The 18,172-nt window shown below is 35.4% G+C and overlaps 1 protein-coding gene across 1 annotated transcript; it reads left to right on the top strand.

Moving 5' to 3' along the window:
* Nucleotides 1–13,449: 13,449 nt before the first annotated feature.
* Nucleotides 13,450–14,361, top strand: LOC114776228 (uncharacterized; the record flags this gene model as incomplete). The annotated part of the gene is made up of 2 exons (XM_028966739.1): nt 13,450–13,618; nt 13,688–14,361. Coding segments are annotated over exons 1-2 (843 nt in total), but the record flags the coding sequence as incomplete, so codon positions are not given.
* Between the last annotated feature and the right edge of the window lie 3,811 nt (nt 14,362–18,172).

Here is an 18,172-nt window from a genome sequence, read left to right as displayed (position 1 = left end):
AAAAAAAAAAAAAAAGTCCGAAGTAAAAAGGTAAAAAAAATGACAAAAAATGACAAAAGTCAGAAGAGAAAAAGTGAAAAAAATGACAAAGTCGAAAAAAAAACATGTCAGTTTTGTCAGTTTTTCCACTTTTTTACTTCTGACTTTTGTTGTTTTTTAAATCAGTTTTGTCAGTTATTTCCCTTTTTCACTTCTGACTTGTTTTTTTTTAACTTTGTCATTTTTTCCAGCTTATTCAACTAAGTTGGAATTGTAAAATGCTCAAAAATCTACAAAGTCGAAAAAAAAAAAAAAAGTCCGAAGTAAAAAGGTAAAAAAAATGACAAAAAATGACAAAAGTCAGAAGAGAAAAAGTGAAAAAAATGACAAAGTCGAAAAAAAAACATGTCAGTTTTGTCAGTTTTTCCACTTTTTTACTTCTGACTTTTGTTGTTTTTAAATCAGTTTTGTCAGTTATTTCCCTTTTTCACTTCTGACTTGTTTTTTTTTAACTTTGTCATTTTTTCCGCTTATTCAACTAAGTTGGAATTGTAAAATGCTCAAAAATCTACAAAGTCGAAAAAAAAAAAAAAAGTCCGAAGTAAAAAGGTAAAAAAAATGACAAAAAATGACAAAAGTCAGAAGAGAAAAAGTGAAAAAAATGACAAAGTCGAAAAAAAAACATGTCAGTTTTGTCAGTTTTTCCACTTTTTTTACTTCTGACTTTTGTTGTTTTTTAAATCAGTTTTGTCAGTTATTTCCCTTTTTCACTTCTGACTTGTTTTTTTTTAACTTTGTCATTTTTTCCAGCTTATTCAACTAAGTTGGAATTGTAAAATGCTCAAAAATCTACAAAGTCGAAAAAAAAAAAAAAAGTCCGAAGTAAAAAGGTAAAAAAAATGACAAAAAATGACAAAAGTCAGAAGAGAAAAAGTGAAAAAAATGACAAAGTCGAAAAAAAACATGTCAGTTTTGTCAGTTTTTCCACTTTTTTACTTCTGACTTTTGTTGTTTTTTAAATCAGTTTTGTCAGTTATTTCCCTTTTTCACTTCTGACTTGTTTTTTTTTAACTTTGTCATTTTTTCCGCTTATTCAACTAAGTTGGAATTGTAAAATGCTCAAAAATCTACAAAGTCGAAAAAAAAAAAAAAAGTCCGAAGTAAAAAGGTAAAAAAAATGACAAAAAATGACAAAAGTCAGAAGAGAAAAAGTGAAAAAAATGACAAAGTCGAAAAAAAACATGTCAGTTTTGTCAGTTTTTCCACTTTTTTTACTTCTGACTTTTGTTGTTTTTTAAATCAGTTTTGTCAGTTATTTCCCTTTTTCACTTCTGACTTGTTTTTTTTTAACTTTGTCATTTTTTCCGCTTATTCAACTAAGTTGGAATTGTAAAATGCTCAAAAATCTACAAAGTCGAAAAAAAAAAAAAAAGTCCGAAGTAAAAAGGTAAAAAAAATGACAAAAAATGACAAAAGTCAGAAGAGAAAAAGTGAAAAAAATGACAAAGTCGAAAAAAAACATGTCAGTTTTGTCAGTTTTTCCACTTTTTTTACTTCTGACTTTTGTTGTTTTTTAAATCAGTTTTGTCAGTTATTTCCCTTTTTCACTTCTGACTTGTTTTTTTTTAACTTTGTCATTTTTTCCAGCTTATTCAACTAAGTTGGAATTGTAAAATGCTCAAAAATCTACAAAGTCGAAAAAAAAAAAAAAGTCCGAAGTAAAAAGGTAAAAAAAATGACAAAAAATGACAAAAGTCAGAAGAGAAAAAGTGAAAAAAATGACAAAGTCGAAAAAAAACATGTCAGTTTTGTCAGTTTTTCCACTTTTTTTACTTCTGACTTTTGTTGTTTTTTAAATCAGTTTTGTCAGTTATTTCCCTTTTTCACTTCTGACTTGTTTTTTTTTAACTTTGTCATTTTTTCCGCTTATTCAACTAAGTTGGAATTGTAAAATGCTCAAAAATCTACAAAGTCGAAAAAAAAAAAAAAAGTCCGAAGTAAAAAGGTAAAAAAAATGACAAAAAATGACAAAAGTCAGAAGAGAAAAAGTGAAAAAAATGACAAAGTCGAAAAAAAACATGTCAGTTTTGTCAGTTTTTCCACTTTTTTACTTCTGACTTTTGTTGTTTTTTAAATCAGTTTTGTCAGTTATTTCCCTTTTTCACTTCTGACTTGTTTTTTTTTAACTTTGTCATTTTTTCCGCTTATTCAACTAAGTTGGAATTGTAAAATGCTCAAAAATCTACAAAGTCGAAAAAAAAAAAAAAAAGTCCGAAGTAAAAAGGTAAAAAAAATGACAAAAAATGACAAAAGTCAGAAGAGAAAAAGTGAAAAAAATGACAAAGTCGAAAAAAAACATGTCAGTTTTGTCAGTTTTTCCACTTTTTTTACTTCTGACTTTTGTTGTTTTTTAAATCAGTTTTGTCAGTTATTTCCCTTTTTCACTTCTGACTTGTTTTTTTTTAACTTTGTCATTTTTTCCACTTATTCAACTAAGTTGGAATTGTAAAATGCTCAAAAAATCTACAAAGTCGAAAAAAAAATAAAAAGTCCGAAGTAAAAAGGTTAAAAAAAATGACAAAAAATGACAAAAGTCAGAAGAGAAAAAGTGAAAAAAATGACTAAGTCGAAAAAAAAACATGTCAGTTTTGTCAGTTTTTCCACTTTTTTACTTCTGACTTTTGTTGTTTTTTAAATCAGTTTTGTCAGTTATTTCCCTTTTTCACTTCTGACTTGTTTTTTTTTAACTTTGTCATTTTTTCCGCTTATTCAACTAAGTTGGAATTGTAAAATGCTCAAAAATCTACAAAGTCGAAAAAAAAAAAAAAAGTCCGAAGTAAAAAGGTAAAAAAAATGACAAAAAATGACAAAAGTCAGAAGAGAAAAAGTGAAAAAAATGACAAAGTCGAAAAAAAACATGTCAGTTTTGTCAGTTTTTCCACTTTTTTACTTCTGACTTTTGTTGTTTTTTAAATCAGTTTTGTCAGTTATTTCCCTTTTTCACTTCTGACTTGTTTTTTTTTAACTTTGTCATTTTTTCCAGCTTATTCAACTAAGTTGGAATTGTAAAATGCTCAAAAATCTACAAAGTCGAAAAAAAAAAAAAAAGTCCGAAGTAAAAAGGTAAAAAAAATGACAAAAAATGACAAAAGTCAGAAGAGAAAAAGTGAAAAAAATGACAAAGTCGAAAAAAAACATGTCAGTTTTGTCAGTTTTTCCACTTTTTTTACTTCTGACTTTTGTTGTTTTTTAAATCAGTTTTGTCAGTTATTTCCCTTTTTCACTTCTGACTTGTTTTTTTTTAACTTTGTCATTTTTTCCGCTTATTCAACTAAGTTGGAATTGTAAAATGCTCAAAAATCTACAAAGTCGAAAAAAAAAAAAAAAGTCCGAAGTAAAAAGGTAAAAAAAATGACAAAAAATGACAAAAGTCAGAAGAGAAAAAGTGAAAAAAATGACAAAGTCGAAAAAAAACATGTCAGTTTTGTCAGTTTTTCCACTTTTTTACTTCTGACTTTTGTTGTTTTTTAAATCAGTTTTGTCAGTTATTTCCCTTTTTCACTTCTGACTTGTTTTTTTTTAACTTTGTCATTTTTTCCACTTATTCAACTAAGTTGGAATTGTAAAATGCTCAAAAATCTACAAAGTCGAAAAAAAAAATAAAAGTCCGAAGTAAAAAGGTTAAAAAAAATGACAAAAAATGACAAAAGTCAGAAGAGAAAAAGTGAAAAAAATGACAAGTCGAAAAAAAACATGTCAGTTTTGTCAGTTTTTCCACTTTTTTTACTTCTGACTTTTGTTGTTTTTTAAATCAGTTTTGTCAGTTATTTCCCTTTTTCACTTCTGACTTGTTTTTTTTTAACTTTGTCATTTTTTCCGCTTATTCAACTAAGTTGGAATTGTAAAATGCTCAAAAATCTACAAAGTCGAAAAAAAAAAAAAAAGTCCGAAGTAAAAAGGTAAAAAAAATGACAAAAAATGACAAAAGTCAGAAGAGAAAAAGTGAAAAAAATGACAAAGTCGAAAAAAAACATGTCAGTTTTGTCAGTTTTTCCACTTTTTTACTTCTGACTTTTGTTGTTTTTTAAATCAGTTTTGTCAGTTATTTCCCTTTTTCACTTCTGACTTGTTTTTTTTAACTTTGTCATTTTTTCCACTTATTCAACTAAGTTGGAATTGTAAAATGCTCAAAAATCTACAAAGTCGAAAAAAAAAAAAAAAAGTCCGAAGTAAAAAGGTAAAAAAAATGACAAAAAATGACAAAAGTCAGAAGAGAAAAAGTGAAAAAAATGACAAAGTCGAAAAAAAACATGTCAGTTTTGTCAGTTTTTCCACTTTTTTACTTCTGACTTTTGTTGTTTTTTAAATCAGTTTTGTCAGTTATTTCCCTTTTTCACTTCTGACTTGTTTTTTTTTAACTTGTCATTTTTTCCACTTATTCAACTAAGTTGGAATTGTAAAATGCTCAAAAAATCTACAAAGTCGAAAAAAAAAAAAAAAGTCCGAAGTAAAAAGGTAAAAAAAATGACAAAAAATGACAAAAGTCAGAAGAGAAAAAGTGAAAAAAATGACATAGTCGAAAAAAAACATGTCAGTTTTGTCAGTTTTTCCACTTTTTTACTTCTGACTTTTGTTGTTTTTTAAATCAGTTTTGTCAGTTATTTCCCTTTTTCACTTCTGACTTGTTTTTTTTTAACTTTGTCATTTTTTCCGCTTATTCAACTAAGTTGGAATTGTAAAATGCTCAAAAATCTACAAAGTCGAAAAAAAAAAAAAAAAGTCCGAAGTAAAAAGGTAAAAAAAATGACAAAAAATGACAAAAGTCAGAAGAGAAAAAGTGAAAAAAATGACAAAGTCGAAAAAAAACATGTCAGTTTTGTCAGTTTTTCCACTTTTTTTACTTCTGACTTTTGTTGTTTTTTAAATCAGTTTTGTCAGTTATTTCCCTTTTTCACTTCTGACTTGTTTTTTTTTAACTTGTCATTTTTTCCACTTATTCAACTAAGTTGGAATTGTAAAATGCTCAAAAAATCTACAAAGTCGAAAAAAAAATAAAAAGTCCGAAGTAAAAAGGTTAAAAAAATGACAAAAAATGACAAAAGTCAGAAGAGAAAAAGTGAAAAAAATGACTAAGTCGAAAAAAAACATGTCAGTTTTGTCAGTTTTTCCACTTTTTTACTTCTGACTTTTGTTGTTTTTTAAATCAGTTTTGTCAGTTATTTCCCTTTTTCACTTCTGACTTGTTTTTTTTTAACTTTGTCATTTTTTCCGCTTATTCAACTAAGTTGGAATTGTAAAATGCTCAAAAATCTACAAAGTCGAAAAAAAAAAAAAAAAGTCCGAAGTAAAAAGGTAAAAAAAATGACAAAAAATGACAAAAGTCAGAAGAGAAAAAGTGAAAAAAATGACAAAGTCGAAAAAAAACATGTCAGTTTTGTCAGTTTTTCCACTTTTTTACTTCTGACTTTTGTTGTTTTTTAAATCAGTTTTGTCAGTTATTTCCCTTTTTCACTTCTGACTTGTTTTTTTTTAACTTTGTCATTTTTTCCGCTTATTCAACTAAGTTGGAATTGTAAAATGCTCAAAAATCTACAAAGTCGAAAAAAAAAAAAAAAGTCCGAAGTAAAAAGGTAAAAAAAATGACAAAAAATGACAAAAGTCAGAAGAGAAAAAGTGAAAAAAATGACATAAGTCGAAAAAAAACATGTCAGTTTTGTCAGTTTTTCCACTTTTTTTACTTCTGACTTTTGTTGTTTTTTAAATCAGTTTTGTCAGTTATTTCCCTTTTTCACTTCTGACTTGTTTTTTTTTAACTTTGTCATTTTTTCCGCTTATTCAACTAAGTTGGAATTGTAAAATGCTCAAAAATCTACAAAGTCGAAAAAAAAAAAAAAAGTCCGAAGTAAAAAGGTAAAAAAAATGACAAAAAATGACAAAAGTCAGAAGAGAAAAAGTGAAAAAAATGACAAAGTCGAAAAAAAACATGTCAGTTTTGTCAGTTTTTCCACTTTTTTTACTTCTGACTTTTGTTGTTTTTTAAATCAGTTTTGTCAGTTATTTCCCTTTTTCACTTCTGACTTGTTTTTTTTTAACTTGTCATTTTTTCCACTTATTCAACTAAGTTGGAATTGTAAAATGCTCAAAAAACTACAAAGTCGAAAAAAAAATTAAAAGTCCGAAGTAAAAAGGTTAAAAAAATGACAAAAAATGACAAAAGTCAGAAGAGAAAAAGTGAAAAAAATGACAAAAGTCGAAAAAAAACATGTCAGTTTTGTCAGTTTTTCCACTTTTTTTACTTCTGACTTTTGTTGTTTTTTAAATCAGTTTTGTCAGTTATTTCCCTTTTTCACTTCTGACTTGTTTTTTTTTAACTTTGTCATTTTTTCCGCTTATTCAACTAAGTTGGAATTGTAAAATGCTCAAAAATCTACAAAGTCGAAAAAAAAAAAAAAAGTCCGAAGTAAAAAGGTAAAAAAAATGACAAAAAATGACAAAAGTCAGAAGAGAAAAAGTGAAAAAAATGACAAAGTCGAAAAAAAACATGTCAGTTTTGTCAGTTTTTCCACTTTTTTTACTTCTGACTTTTGTTGTTTTTTAAATCAGTTTTGTCAGTTATTTCCCTTTTTCACTTCTGACTTGTTTTTTTTTAACTTGTCATTTTTTCCACTTATTCAACTAAGTTGGAATTGTAAAATGCTCAAAAATCTACAAAGTCGAAAAAAAAAAAAAAAAAGTCCGAAGTAAAAAGGTAAAAAAAATGACAAAAAATGACAAAAGTCAGAAGAGAAAAAGTGAAAAAAATGACAAAGTCGAAAAAAAACATGTCAGTTTTGTCAGTTTTTCCACTTTTTTTACTTCTGACTTTTGTTGTTTTTTAAATCAGTTTTGTCAGTTATTTCCCTTTTTCACTTCTGACTTGTTTTTTTTTAACTTGTCATTTTTTCCACTTATTCAACTAAGTTGGAATTGTAAAATGCTCAAAAATCTACAAAGTCGAAAAAAAAAAAAAAAAGTCCGAAGTAAAAAGGTAAAAAAAATGACAAAAAATGACAAAAGTCAGAAGAGAAAAAGTGAAAAAAATGACAAAGTCGAAAAAAAACATGTCAGTTTTGTCAGTTTTTCCACTTTTTTTACTTCTGACTTTTGTTGTTTTTTAAATCAGTTTTGTCAGTTATTTCCCTTTTTCACTTCTGACTTGTTTTTTTTTAACTTTGTCATTTTTTCCGCTTATTCAACTAAGTTGGAATTGTAAAATGCTCAAAAATCTACAAAGTCGAAAAAAAAAAAAAAAGTCCGAAGTAAAAAGGTAAAAAAAATGACAAAAAATGACAAAAGTCAGAAGAGAAAAAGTGAAAAAAATGACAAAGTCGAAAAAAAACATGTCAGTTTTGTCAGTTTTTCCACTTTTTTTACTTCTGACTTTTGTTGTTTTTTAAATCAGTTTTGTCAGTTATTTCCCTTTTTCACTTCTGACTTGTTTTTTTTTAACTTGTCATTTTTTCCACTTATTCAACTAAGTTGGAATTGTAAAATGCTCAAAAAATCTACAAAGTCGAAAAAAAAATTAAAAGTCCGAAGTAAAAAGGTTAAAAAAATGACAAAAAATGACAAAAGTCAGAAGCGAAAAAGTGAAAAAAATGATTAAGTTGAAAAAAAACATGTCAGTTTTGTCAGTTTTTCCACTTTTTTAACTTCTGACTTTTGTTGTTTTTTAAATCAGTTTTGTCAGTTATTTCCCTTTTTCACTTCTGACTTGTTTTTTTTTAACTTTGTCATTTTTTCCGCTTATTCAACTAAGTTGGAATTGTAAAATGCTCAAAAATCTACAAAGTCGAAAAAAAAAAAAAAAGTCCGAAGTAAAAAGGTAAAAAAAATGACAAAAAATGACAAAAGTCAGAAGAGAAAAAGTGAAAAAAATGACAAAGTCGAAAAAAAACATGTCAGTTTTGTCAGTTTTTCCACTTTTTTTACTTCTGACTTTTGTTGTTTTTTAAATCAGTTTTGTCAGTTATTTCCCTTTTTCACTTCTGACTTGTTTTTTTTAACTTTGTCATTTTTTCCGCTTATTCAACTAAGTTGGAATTGTAAAATGCTCAAAAATCTACAAAGTCGAAAAAAAAAAAAAAAGTCCGAAGTAAAAAGGTAAAAAAAATGACAAAAAATGACAAAAGTCAGAAGAGAAAAAGTGAAAAAAATGACAAAGTCGAAAAAAAAACATGTCAGTTTTGTCAGTTTTTCCACTTTTTTTACTTCTGACTTTTGTTGTTTTTTAAATCAGTTTTGTCAGTTATTTCCCTTTTTCACTTCTGACTTGTTTTTTTTTAACTTTGTCATTTTTTCCGCTTATTCAACTAAGTTGGAATTGTAAAATGCTCAAAAATCTACAAAGTCGAAAAAAAAAAAAAAAGTCCGAAGTAAAAAGGTAAAAAAAATGACAAAAAATGACAAAAGTCAGAAGAGAAAAAGTGAAAAAAATGACAAAGTCGAAAAAAAACATGTCAGTTTTGTCAGTTTTTCCACTTTTTTACTTCTGACTTTTGTTGTTTTTTAAATCAGTTTTGTCAGTTATTTCCCTTTTTCACTTCTGACTTGTTTTTTTTTAACTTGTCATTTTTTCCACTTATTCAACTAAGTTGGAATTGTAAAATGCTCAAAAAACTACAAAGTCGAAAAAAAAATTAAAAGTCCGAAGTAAAAAGGTTAAAAAAATGACAAAAAATGACAAAAGTCAGAAGAGAAAAAGTGAAAAAAATGAAATAGTCGAAAAAAAACATGTCAGTTTTGTCAGTTTTTCCACTTTTTTTACTTCTGACTTTTGTTGTTTTTTAAATCAGTTTTGTCAGTTATTTCCCTTTTTCACTTCTGACTTGTTTTTTTTTAACTTTGTCATTTTTTCCGCTTATTCAACTAAGTTGGAATTGTAAAATGCTCAAAAATCTACAAAGTCGAAAAAAAAAAAAAAAGTCCGAAGTAAAAAGGTAAAAAAAATGACAAAAAATGACAAAAGTCAGAAGAGAAAAAGTGAAAAAAATGACAAAGTCGAAAAAAAACATGTCAGTTTTGTCAGTTTTTCCACTTTTTTTACTTCTGACTTTTGTTGTTTTTTAAATCAGTTTTGTCAGTTATTTCCCTTTTTCACTTCTGACTTGTTTTTTTTTAACTTGTCATTTTTTCCACTTATTCAACTAAGTTGGAATTGTAAAATGCTCAAAAATCTACAAAGTCGAAAAAAAAAAAAAAAGTCCGAAGTAAAAAGGTAAAAAAAATGACAAAAAATGACAAAAGTCAGAAGAGAAAAAGTGAAAAAAATGACAAAGTCGAAAAAAAACATGTCAGTTTTGTCAGTTTTTCCACTTTTTTTACTTCTGACTTTTGTTGTTTTTTAAATCAGTTTTGTCAGTTATTTCCCTTTTTCACTTCTGACTTGTTTTTTTTTAACTTGTCATTTTTTCCACTTATTCAACTAAGTTGGAATTGTAAAATGCTCAAAAAATCTACAAAGTCGAAAAAAAAAAAAAAAAGTCCGAAGTAAAAAGGTAAAAAAAATGACAAAAAATGACAAAAGTCAGAAGAGAAAAAGTGAAAAAAATGACATAGTCGAAAAAAAACATGTCAGTTTTGTCAGTTTTTCCACTTTTTTTACTTCTGACTTTTGTTGTTTTTTAAATCAGTTTTGTCAGTTATTTCCCTTTTTCACTTCTGACTTGTTTTTTTTTAACTTTGTCATTTTTTCCGCTTATTCAACTAAGTTGGAATTGTAAAATGCTCAAAAATCTACAAAGTCGAAAAAAAAAAAAAAAAGTCCGAAGTAAAAAGGTAAAAAAAATGACAAAAAATGACAAAAGTCAGAAGAGAAAAAGTGAAAAAAATGACAAAGTCGAAAAAAAACATGTCAGTTTTGTCAGTTTTTCCACTTTTTTTACTTCTGACTTTTGTTGTTTTTTAAATCAGTTTTGTCAGTTATTTCCCTTTTTCACTTCTGACTTGTTTTTTTTTAACTTTGTCATTTTTTCCACTTATTCAACTAAGTTGGAATTGTAAAATGCTCAAAAAAACTACAAAGTCGAAAAAAAAATAAAAGTCCGAAGTAAAAAGGTTAAAAAAAATGACAAAAAATGACAAAAGTCAGAAGAGAAAAAGTGAAAAAAATGACAAAGTCGAAAAAAAAACATGTCAGTTTTGTCAGTTTTTCCACTTTTTTACTTCTGACTTTTGTTGTTTTTTAAATCAGTTTTGTCAGTTATTTCCCTTTTCACTTCTGACTTGTTTTTTTTTAACTTTGTCATTTTTTTCCACTTATTCAACTAAGTTGGAATTGTAAAATGCTCAAAAATCTACAAAGTCGAAAAAAAAAAAAAAAGTCCGAAGTAAAAAGGTTAAAAAAAATGACAAAAAATGACAAAAGTCAGAAGAGAAAAAGTGAAAAAAATGACAAAGTCGAAAAAAAAACATGTCAGTTTTGTCAGTTTTTCCACTTTTTTACTTCTGACTTTTGTTGTTTTTAAATCAGTTTTGTCAGTTATTTCCCCACTGTCACCAAGACGATGCGAAGCAGACGGGGTCTGCAAACTGCTCATCGGGGCTCCAAGCTTCAAAGCATTCCAAAGACCTCCTGTCTGGCCCCACCTTCGCAATACACAATCACGCACACACTTAAAACATATTGTCTGTATCTTGTGCTAGGAATATGTGATTATAAGTGGATCCCGTATATGCACGCGTTGTGTGTACGTTCCCTTGTATGAATTATACTAGTTACAACTTTCTATTGTGCATTAGGTAAACTTTAATTACCTATAATTAAGTGTATAAGTGTATCTCTACTTTCCTACCTCCTAAAGGTCCCTTTCTTGGTGTCAGAAGGAACTTCTCTTTACTACTGGAACAGTGATGCATACCATGTGATCACAAAATACATCATACAATTTCTATAAGGTAGAAATTGTAACTGCAACAAACTACAGTCTCTCTCTGGACCAGCCATAAACATTCCGGTCAGTCGTAAACCCAGACAAAGGGAACTTCTCCCGCCAAAATGTCACACTTGTGATTGGCTATTCAGGCCACATGATGGGCGTGCCAGAAAACATTCAAAAAGGAGCGTCACACAGGCACGAATGCTCAGAACTTCTCTTCTTCCTTCCGAGACACCTCTTTCAACACTTTGACTCTTTGGAAAGTTTACCTTCAAGGACAACCTCCAGCGCCAGGCCTAAGGATCGAAGATCGTGACCCTACCGCATCAGGACTCTTTTGCATGAAATAAGGACCAATGCAAGTAACTATTTAGATGCACGTTTAAACCCCTTTTTAAGGTGAACTTAAGAATTCTCTGGCGATTCTCATTAGGCTGTGGTAAATTGATGTGTAATACTGCCATTCTCTTTTCATCACTTTCCTTTACCCTGTATGTATATGTTTGTCTAATTGTTGTATGTTAGCTATAGCCGTGTTTATTAAAATCTTTAAATTCACAATCGTTTGTTTCTGTGTGCTGCTCACAGCTGAGTCACTGAACGTTGACCTTTTAAGCTACATGCTAAGTTACTGCTAGTGGGAAAGCTACCTTTCCTGGCAAGAGGGGGGGATAATCGTTCCCAGAATTGATAAATAATTATATTATCTGCTCCGTGGACGGACAGATCAAGTAATTGTAACATTAATTCTGCTACAGTTTATCCCAAAATCTAATCTAAATGTTTATTGTTAATTATAACCAGTTATAATTAATTATAGATATTTCCTCTTGAGCTAATTCGTTACATTTAATGGTGGAGAATGCGGGCACGTTCAAACTTATTTTGTGAGCAAACTCAGTAACAATCTTTTTGTGTTTTTATGCAAGCTTAAAGTGAGGCAAGACTCACTCTCGTGATTGGTTGGTTCAAGACCACCTCCATATGTGTATTTCAACAGCCATTGTCTGTTAAAGTACACAGCCATTAGTTCATAATATTAAAATTGTGCTGTAAAGACGAAGAAATCTCTTTGCTGTACATTTTAATATTATCAGATCGCCTGTTGGAACGAAGAAATCTTCCTACATCGCGATAAAGATTGATTTGAGCGACGTTCCTCTTGTCATCTTTTTTTTTATAGGCCTTATTCGTAAATGAGAGCCCTAAATGCATATGTGTAGAAACAGCTAAGGAACCCTGTTTTTAATTGTTAGTGTGTAAGAGGCGGCGAAGAAATCCTGCCCACACATTGCTGTGCAACTAACTGCATTTGTGTAAAAACGGCGAAGAAATCCCGTTTTTAATTTTTTAGTGTGTAACGGCAGCGAAGAAATCCTGCCACACACCCCTTTTGGTGCAGCTAAATTGCATTTGTTTTAAAGCAGCGAAGAATTCCTGTTTTTAATGGTTAATGTGTGAAAGGCAGCGAAGAAATCCTGCCACACCCTGTCTAACACTCCTAAATTCCAACTCCACCCCCTCTGTTCTAACCCTTGGGGCTCACCCACGCCACCTTGTGGCCGGTCTCAGTAGGTGGGTTTTCTTGGTTGGTTGGCCTAAGCCTGCCAGTTTATCTGAAAGGCTTAGTCTGACTCTTTGCCTCTTAACTTGATTCTTGTTATTACTGAGTCAAGCCTCTCTCTCTCCTGTTTGGATTTATTTAAATTTTAGTCTAAACAGTGTTTGAATTTAAATTTAGAATCGATTTCTATGTTCTACACCTGTGTGTTTACTTATAGGTAGTGCTCCTACCAATCCTATACCTCTCCTCTGTGTTTGGCGTATTTGTTTGTTTGTCTTCACCTGGTTTCTGTTTGTTTACCAAACCTTTGAGAATCATCAGGGAAGGCTGAGTAATACATTGACAACCCAAGCTGCCAAAGTCTTAAGACTGTCACGCAGTCAAATCTAAGTACTATAGGCGCAGTCATTAACACTGGTAGGACTTGCATTGGTTTTGTTTTGTGCTGTCCCTCTCTCGCTCCCTTTCTCTCCCTCTCTCGCCTGACCAGCAAGCCAACATGTCTCGATCATCCAGCCCTGAGGCCCACTGGGATCGTCTAGAAGTCTGGCTGAACGCCCTGACTAGCAATCTTCTTCATGAACCCACCGGGGACCTGCAGAACCTGAGCCAAGAGCAGATTGACGACAACCTGAGCATCTTGATGGCCACAAGGAGCTGGCCAAGATCACCGCATCACTGGCTCACAACCTCCTCGGCCAGGCAAAGCTGAGTGAAGCAACAATCCACCACCAGGAACGGCGGACTGCAGCACTAAAGCTTCAGGATGAGAGAGCACAGAGGAATCTGACGCTCGTTCGAAGACAACTGGAGCAACTGGAGACTCAGGACAGGACAGCACACAAACAGCACCCAGAGCTACAGGAGGAATTGGAGAGACTCCAGAACGCCTTGACTGATCTCCGCGCGGACACAGCACACCGGGAAGAGCAGGAAAAGGACGCCAGAGAGGAGCTGAGTGAAAATCTCAACGAGGCTAAGACCCTCCTGATGAGAGCAGTGACTGAACTTAAAGAAAGAGAAGCCTGGGCAAGGGCCTGTGAGGGCCACCTGCAAACTGCCCGGGCCGAGGTCAGTACTCTGTCCCAACAAAGAGACTATCTGAAAGATGAACTTGACACAGTTCGCAGAGAGCTCAAACACTCATATAGACTGCAAGGTGACTCTGAAAGAGAGATGCACCCCACAGAGTTTCCCCTAACCAGCAGCAAAAGGGAGGAGAGCCCAGTGCTCAGGACATCACCTGCCAACATCCCAAACCCCCCGCCAGCAGCAAGGGGGTGGGAACCCTCTCAAAGACTACATTCCAGTCATGGCGTGTCAACCAAAGAACTGGATAAGCTGGCGAGGAACATTCCTATTTTCACTCCCAACCCTGCAGGAGGCCATGATGTCCACTCATACCTCGATGATGTGGACTTCCACTTGCAAACTGTTGCTAACGTTACCAGAATCACTGCTAGCCGTGAGGTGCGCAGTTTCCTGGACCGACAGCCAGAGAGCGTCAAAATGGATCATCAGCAACTGCAGCAAGCGCTAATCAGGGAGTTCTCTGACCCAGAGTCAGAGCATGGACTGATCACTGCCATGGACCTTAAACAGGGCAGACAGGAAACCACGCAAGCCTACTACAACAGACTCCGACAGGCCTACTTCGGAGCACGCAACGAGCCAGGAATGGAGGACGATTTCAATTTCAGATCCCTGTTCCTCCGGAACCTGCACCCCACAGTAAGTCACTATCTGGGGGTTCTGGCATGCCCACGGATGATGTCCACCCAACAGCTGAGAGACTTGGCCCACAAGGCCTTCGCCAAACAAAGAGCTGTCTCGGAAAAGACAGCGAAAACCCACACCATCTATCCTGTCTCCACTCAGAGTGCAGAACTCACTCTAGAGGGCGCCGAGCAAAGCCACCATGACAACAGATGGTCACGAACCTTTCCAGCCAACAGGGGGCAGCGTGGACATGACGGGGCCCGACACAAACACCAAACTGGTCATTCCGGAAGATCCTGGGACAGGTCACAACCACCCTCCAACCCAAGGGATGAAGCCACATGGGAAGGAAAGAGACGACCCAGAAGGAGCCAATTTTCAGCAACACAAGCGTCAAGATCAGATTGGCAGCAGCCGAACCCTTCTCAACACTCTCTGGATCAGTCCAGATTTAAATCACCAGCAGGACCAAACTGGGAAGCCACATCTGAAGCAGCAGAGATTATGAGAGTTTTGAAGGAACTCCTCCAGGAAAGGCACCAGAGGGGGGGCAAAAAGGATGAGTCAGATCAGGCATGACTAAGCGTGCAGTCTGACCCTATCACCCAATCAAAGTCCCCTCAACATAATCCTCCCAACCAACTCAAACATAATCCTCTGCTGACCACAGAACGAGAGGTCCCACCACCAAGTGATATCACGCAACCACAGCAGATTACTATGGAACCATCAGAACCAGCCAACTCCCAGCATCACACCTCAAGCCAGGACCTTGATGTACCTGAGAGTGCTGTCTTGGTGGTCTGTCTGCCGGAAGAGTCACGGGAGACTGGTCCTGACTGCTTACCGATTACCACACAAGCCCCAATACCAAGACTGTTGGGGAACCTAATTGAAAGGGGGGTAGCCAAGAAACTGTACCTGACCACCACTTTGGAGAATGAGGTAAGGCTAGAGGCCCTGGTGGACACGGGAGCAGACCTGACTCTGATGTCAGCCCAGCTTTTCGACAGACTTCAGATTGCTGCCAAGAGACAGAATCGAACTCTCGAATATAAGAACTGTGTGCTGAACGTACAATCATACAGCCAAAATGATGTACAACTAGAACAACTAGCTCCCATTCACCTAACCATCGGCCCTATGACCTTAGTACACCCTGTGTACATCTCTCCATTTGACACATACCCGCTCCTTATTGGAAAAGACCTGCTAGACCGCTTTGAGCCCCTATTGGACTTCAAACATCTAAAAATTTGGGCTCAAGTGCGAGAACCTCTGCCTCCTCAGTCACCAAGATCACGCCAGACAGACCGCCAGGTCACAAAGGCCACAGAAGGTCTCGCCAACAACTGCGGGAACACACCGACCCAAGAGCAAGGTTCAAGGTCATCACTATGCACTTTCCAGCTGGCTACAGCAGGTGCACTACACGGCGAGTTATGGCATCCACCTGCCCACCCACCCACCCTTAATGTGGCTGCCATAACCCGCAGCAAACAGACTCTGCCCACTTCAATGACCACCTCACAGCCGCTTACGCTGGCTCCTCAAATCACCACCATGGACATTGCTGACATGCAGGCCTCTGACCCAGCTATACACACTATCCCTCACCACCTCTCTGACCCCTCCAACCGCCCTATCACAGCTGCACAAATGGCCAATACGCCAACCCTCAAAGCACTACTCAACGTGAAACCTATGCTGTGTGTGACGCACAATATTATTGGGTACTGCCCTGATGACGTCACTGCGCCAAGGCTTGTGGTGCCACAGTGCCTAAGGGGGGTCATGCTAATATATGCTCACGACACACCAAGCGCGAGACACCATGGCACAAGTACCACGTATGAGACACTAGAACAAGCGGCATACTGGCCCAGCATGCAGCAAGATTTGGCAGAGTATGTGAAAGAATTCTTTCCTTGTTACCAATTCCAACCAACAAAAACAAACCACAGAGCCTCACTGCAGCGCAGAGGAGTCACATCTCCTTGGTCAGACCTCCAAAGTGACTGGGTTGGACCCCTGCCTAGGTCAACTAGAGGCTACAAGTATTTCCTCACAGTCGTATTCCAGTTCACAAAGTTCGGGCTGCCACTGAGAGTCAACTCAGACAAGGGCACCAACTTCACAGCTGAGATTATACAGCAAACCTGGAAACTTCTGGGAATACAAGTACACCTGCTATACCAGCCAGGAGACACCAACTACACCACTCACCAGTACCTTGAGGAACCGCACCGGCATTTGAGAACCGCATTTGCTTTTGCCCAACAACGACTCCAAAAGAGTGCAGACGGCCGGAAAGCATATTACAACTGGAAGGCATCACACCAAGAACTGGACGTGGGTGACAAGATCAAGCAAAGCCGTGGACAGAAAGAACCAGCGTTCAAATGGTTCCATCGTAACCAGATCAAGAGACATGTGGCTTCTGGCAGGGAAAGACAAAGGGGGGTGCTGCTGTGGCTGTCCTTGCTATGCCTCCAGCTAACCAGAGGACAACCACAACCTGAGATCACATCCCCAGGTCCAGCATCCGGCATTGCACTGAGGGACCAACATGGACTTCTCATCACCAACGACCGTAACCCTCAAGTATACCTGGCGTTGTACCACCTTCCAAGCGACGAGTACCAGTCTGCGGTGGAACTTCCAACTTTCTTCAAGGATCACAGCCTCACCCTGGAGCCCGAACTGGAACAGAGCATTGAGGAAGGGGGGTCTCAGATAATTGATATCACCCCAATCGACACAGCCCTCCAAGCATTGTCTAGGCAACCTGTCCAGACCAACTTTCCTGTTGCCCGATCCTGGACTGCGGCCGACACAGCTCTTTGCCTCGCCACAGCGATCAGTTGCACCCTAACTCTCGGCCTTGCCTCCGTCCTGTTTAACAGAGTAAATTTGGTGCAAAGGTCCATGAACCGGTGCACGGCTGCATTTCCCCGGACCTTTCAAGAAAAACCGCCGTAGGAGAGTACCCCAGGCGGAGGCAGTGCTGAACTTGACCAAGGGGAACACCCGGATGGAAGACCCAAAGGCTTGCTGATCCACCTGCTATCTGACTTACAGGATCCATCTGTCATCCCACCTTCATGATCCAATGTGTCTGATAAGGTTTCTAGTTGAACACTTTTCAGCCACAAGGGGGGACTTGTAGCGTCTGCGTAGGATCACAGATGGTTGATCTTCAAAGAACCTTTTAACCTTTGACATTTACATACCAATTACAACCCTGGACCCTCACTCTGATCGTCCCGTCTTCCCCCACTGTCACAAATGTAGCGTCTGCGTAGGATCATAGATGGTTGATCTTCAAAGAACCTTTTAACCTTTGACATTTACATACAAATTACAACCTGGACCCTCAGCCTGATTGTCCCGTCTGCCCCCACTGTCACCAAGACGATGCGAAGCAGACGGGGTCTGCAAACTGCTCATCGGGGCTCCAAGCTTCAAAGCATTCCAAAGACCTCCTGTCTGGCCCCACCTTCGCAATACACAATCACGCACACACTTAAAACATATTGTCTGTATCTTGTGCTAGGAATATGTGATTATAAGTGGATCCCGTATATGCACGCGTTGTGTGTACGTTCCCTTGTATGAATTATACTAGTTACAACTTTCTATTGTGCATTAGGTAAACTTTAATTACCTATAATTAAGTGTATAAGTGTATCTCTACTTTCCTACCTCCTAAAGGTCCCTTTCTTGGTGTCAGAAGGAACTTCTCTTTACTACTGGAACAGTGATGCATACCATGTGATCACAAAATACATCATACAATTTCTATAAGGTAGAAATTGTAACTGCAACAAACTACAGTCTCTCTCTGGACCAGCCATAAACATTCCGGTCAGTCGTAAACCCAGACAAAGGGAACTTCTCCCGCCAAAATGTCACACTTGTGATTGGCTATTCAGGCCACATGATGGGCGTGCCAGAAAACATTCAAAAAGGAGCGTCACACAGGCACGAATGC

This window comes from Denticeps clupeoides, unplaced genomic scaffold, assembly GCF_900700375.1.
Source record: "Denticeps clupeoides unplaced genomic scaffold, fDenClu1.1, whole genome shotgun sequence".
NCBI classification, from domain to species: domain Eukaryota; kingdom Metazoa; phylum Chordata; class Actinopteri; order Clupeiformes; family Denticipitidae; genus Denticeps; species Denticeps clupeoides.
The sequence above is the reverse complement of the archived record's forward strand: the minus strand, read 5'-3'. Positions and strand labels throughout refer to the sequence as shown.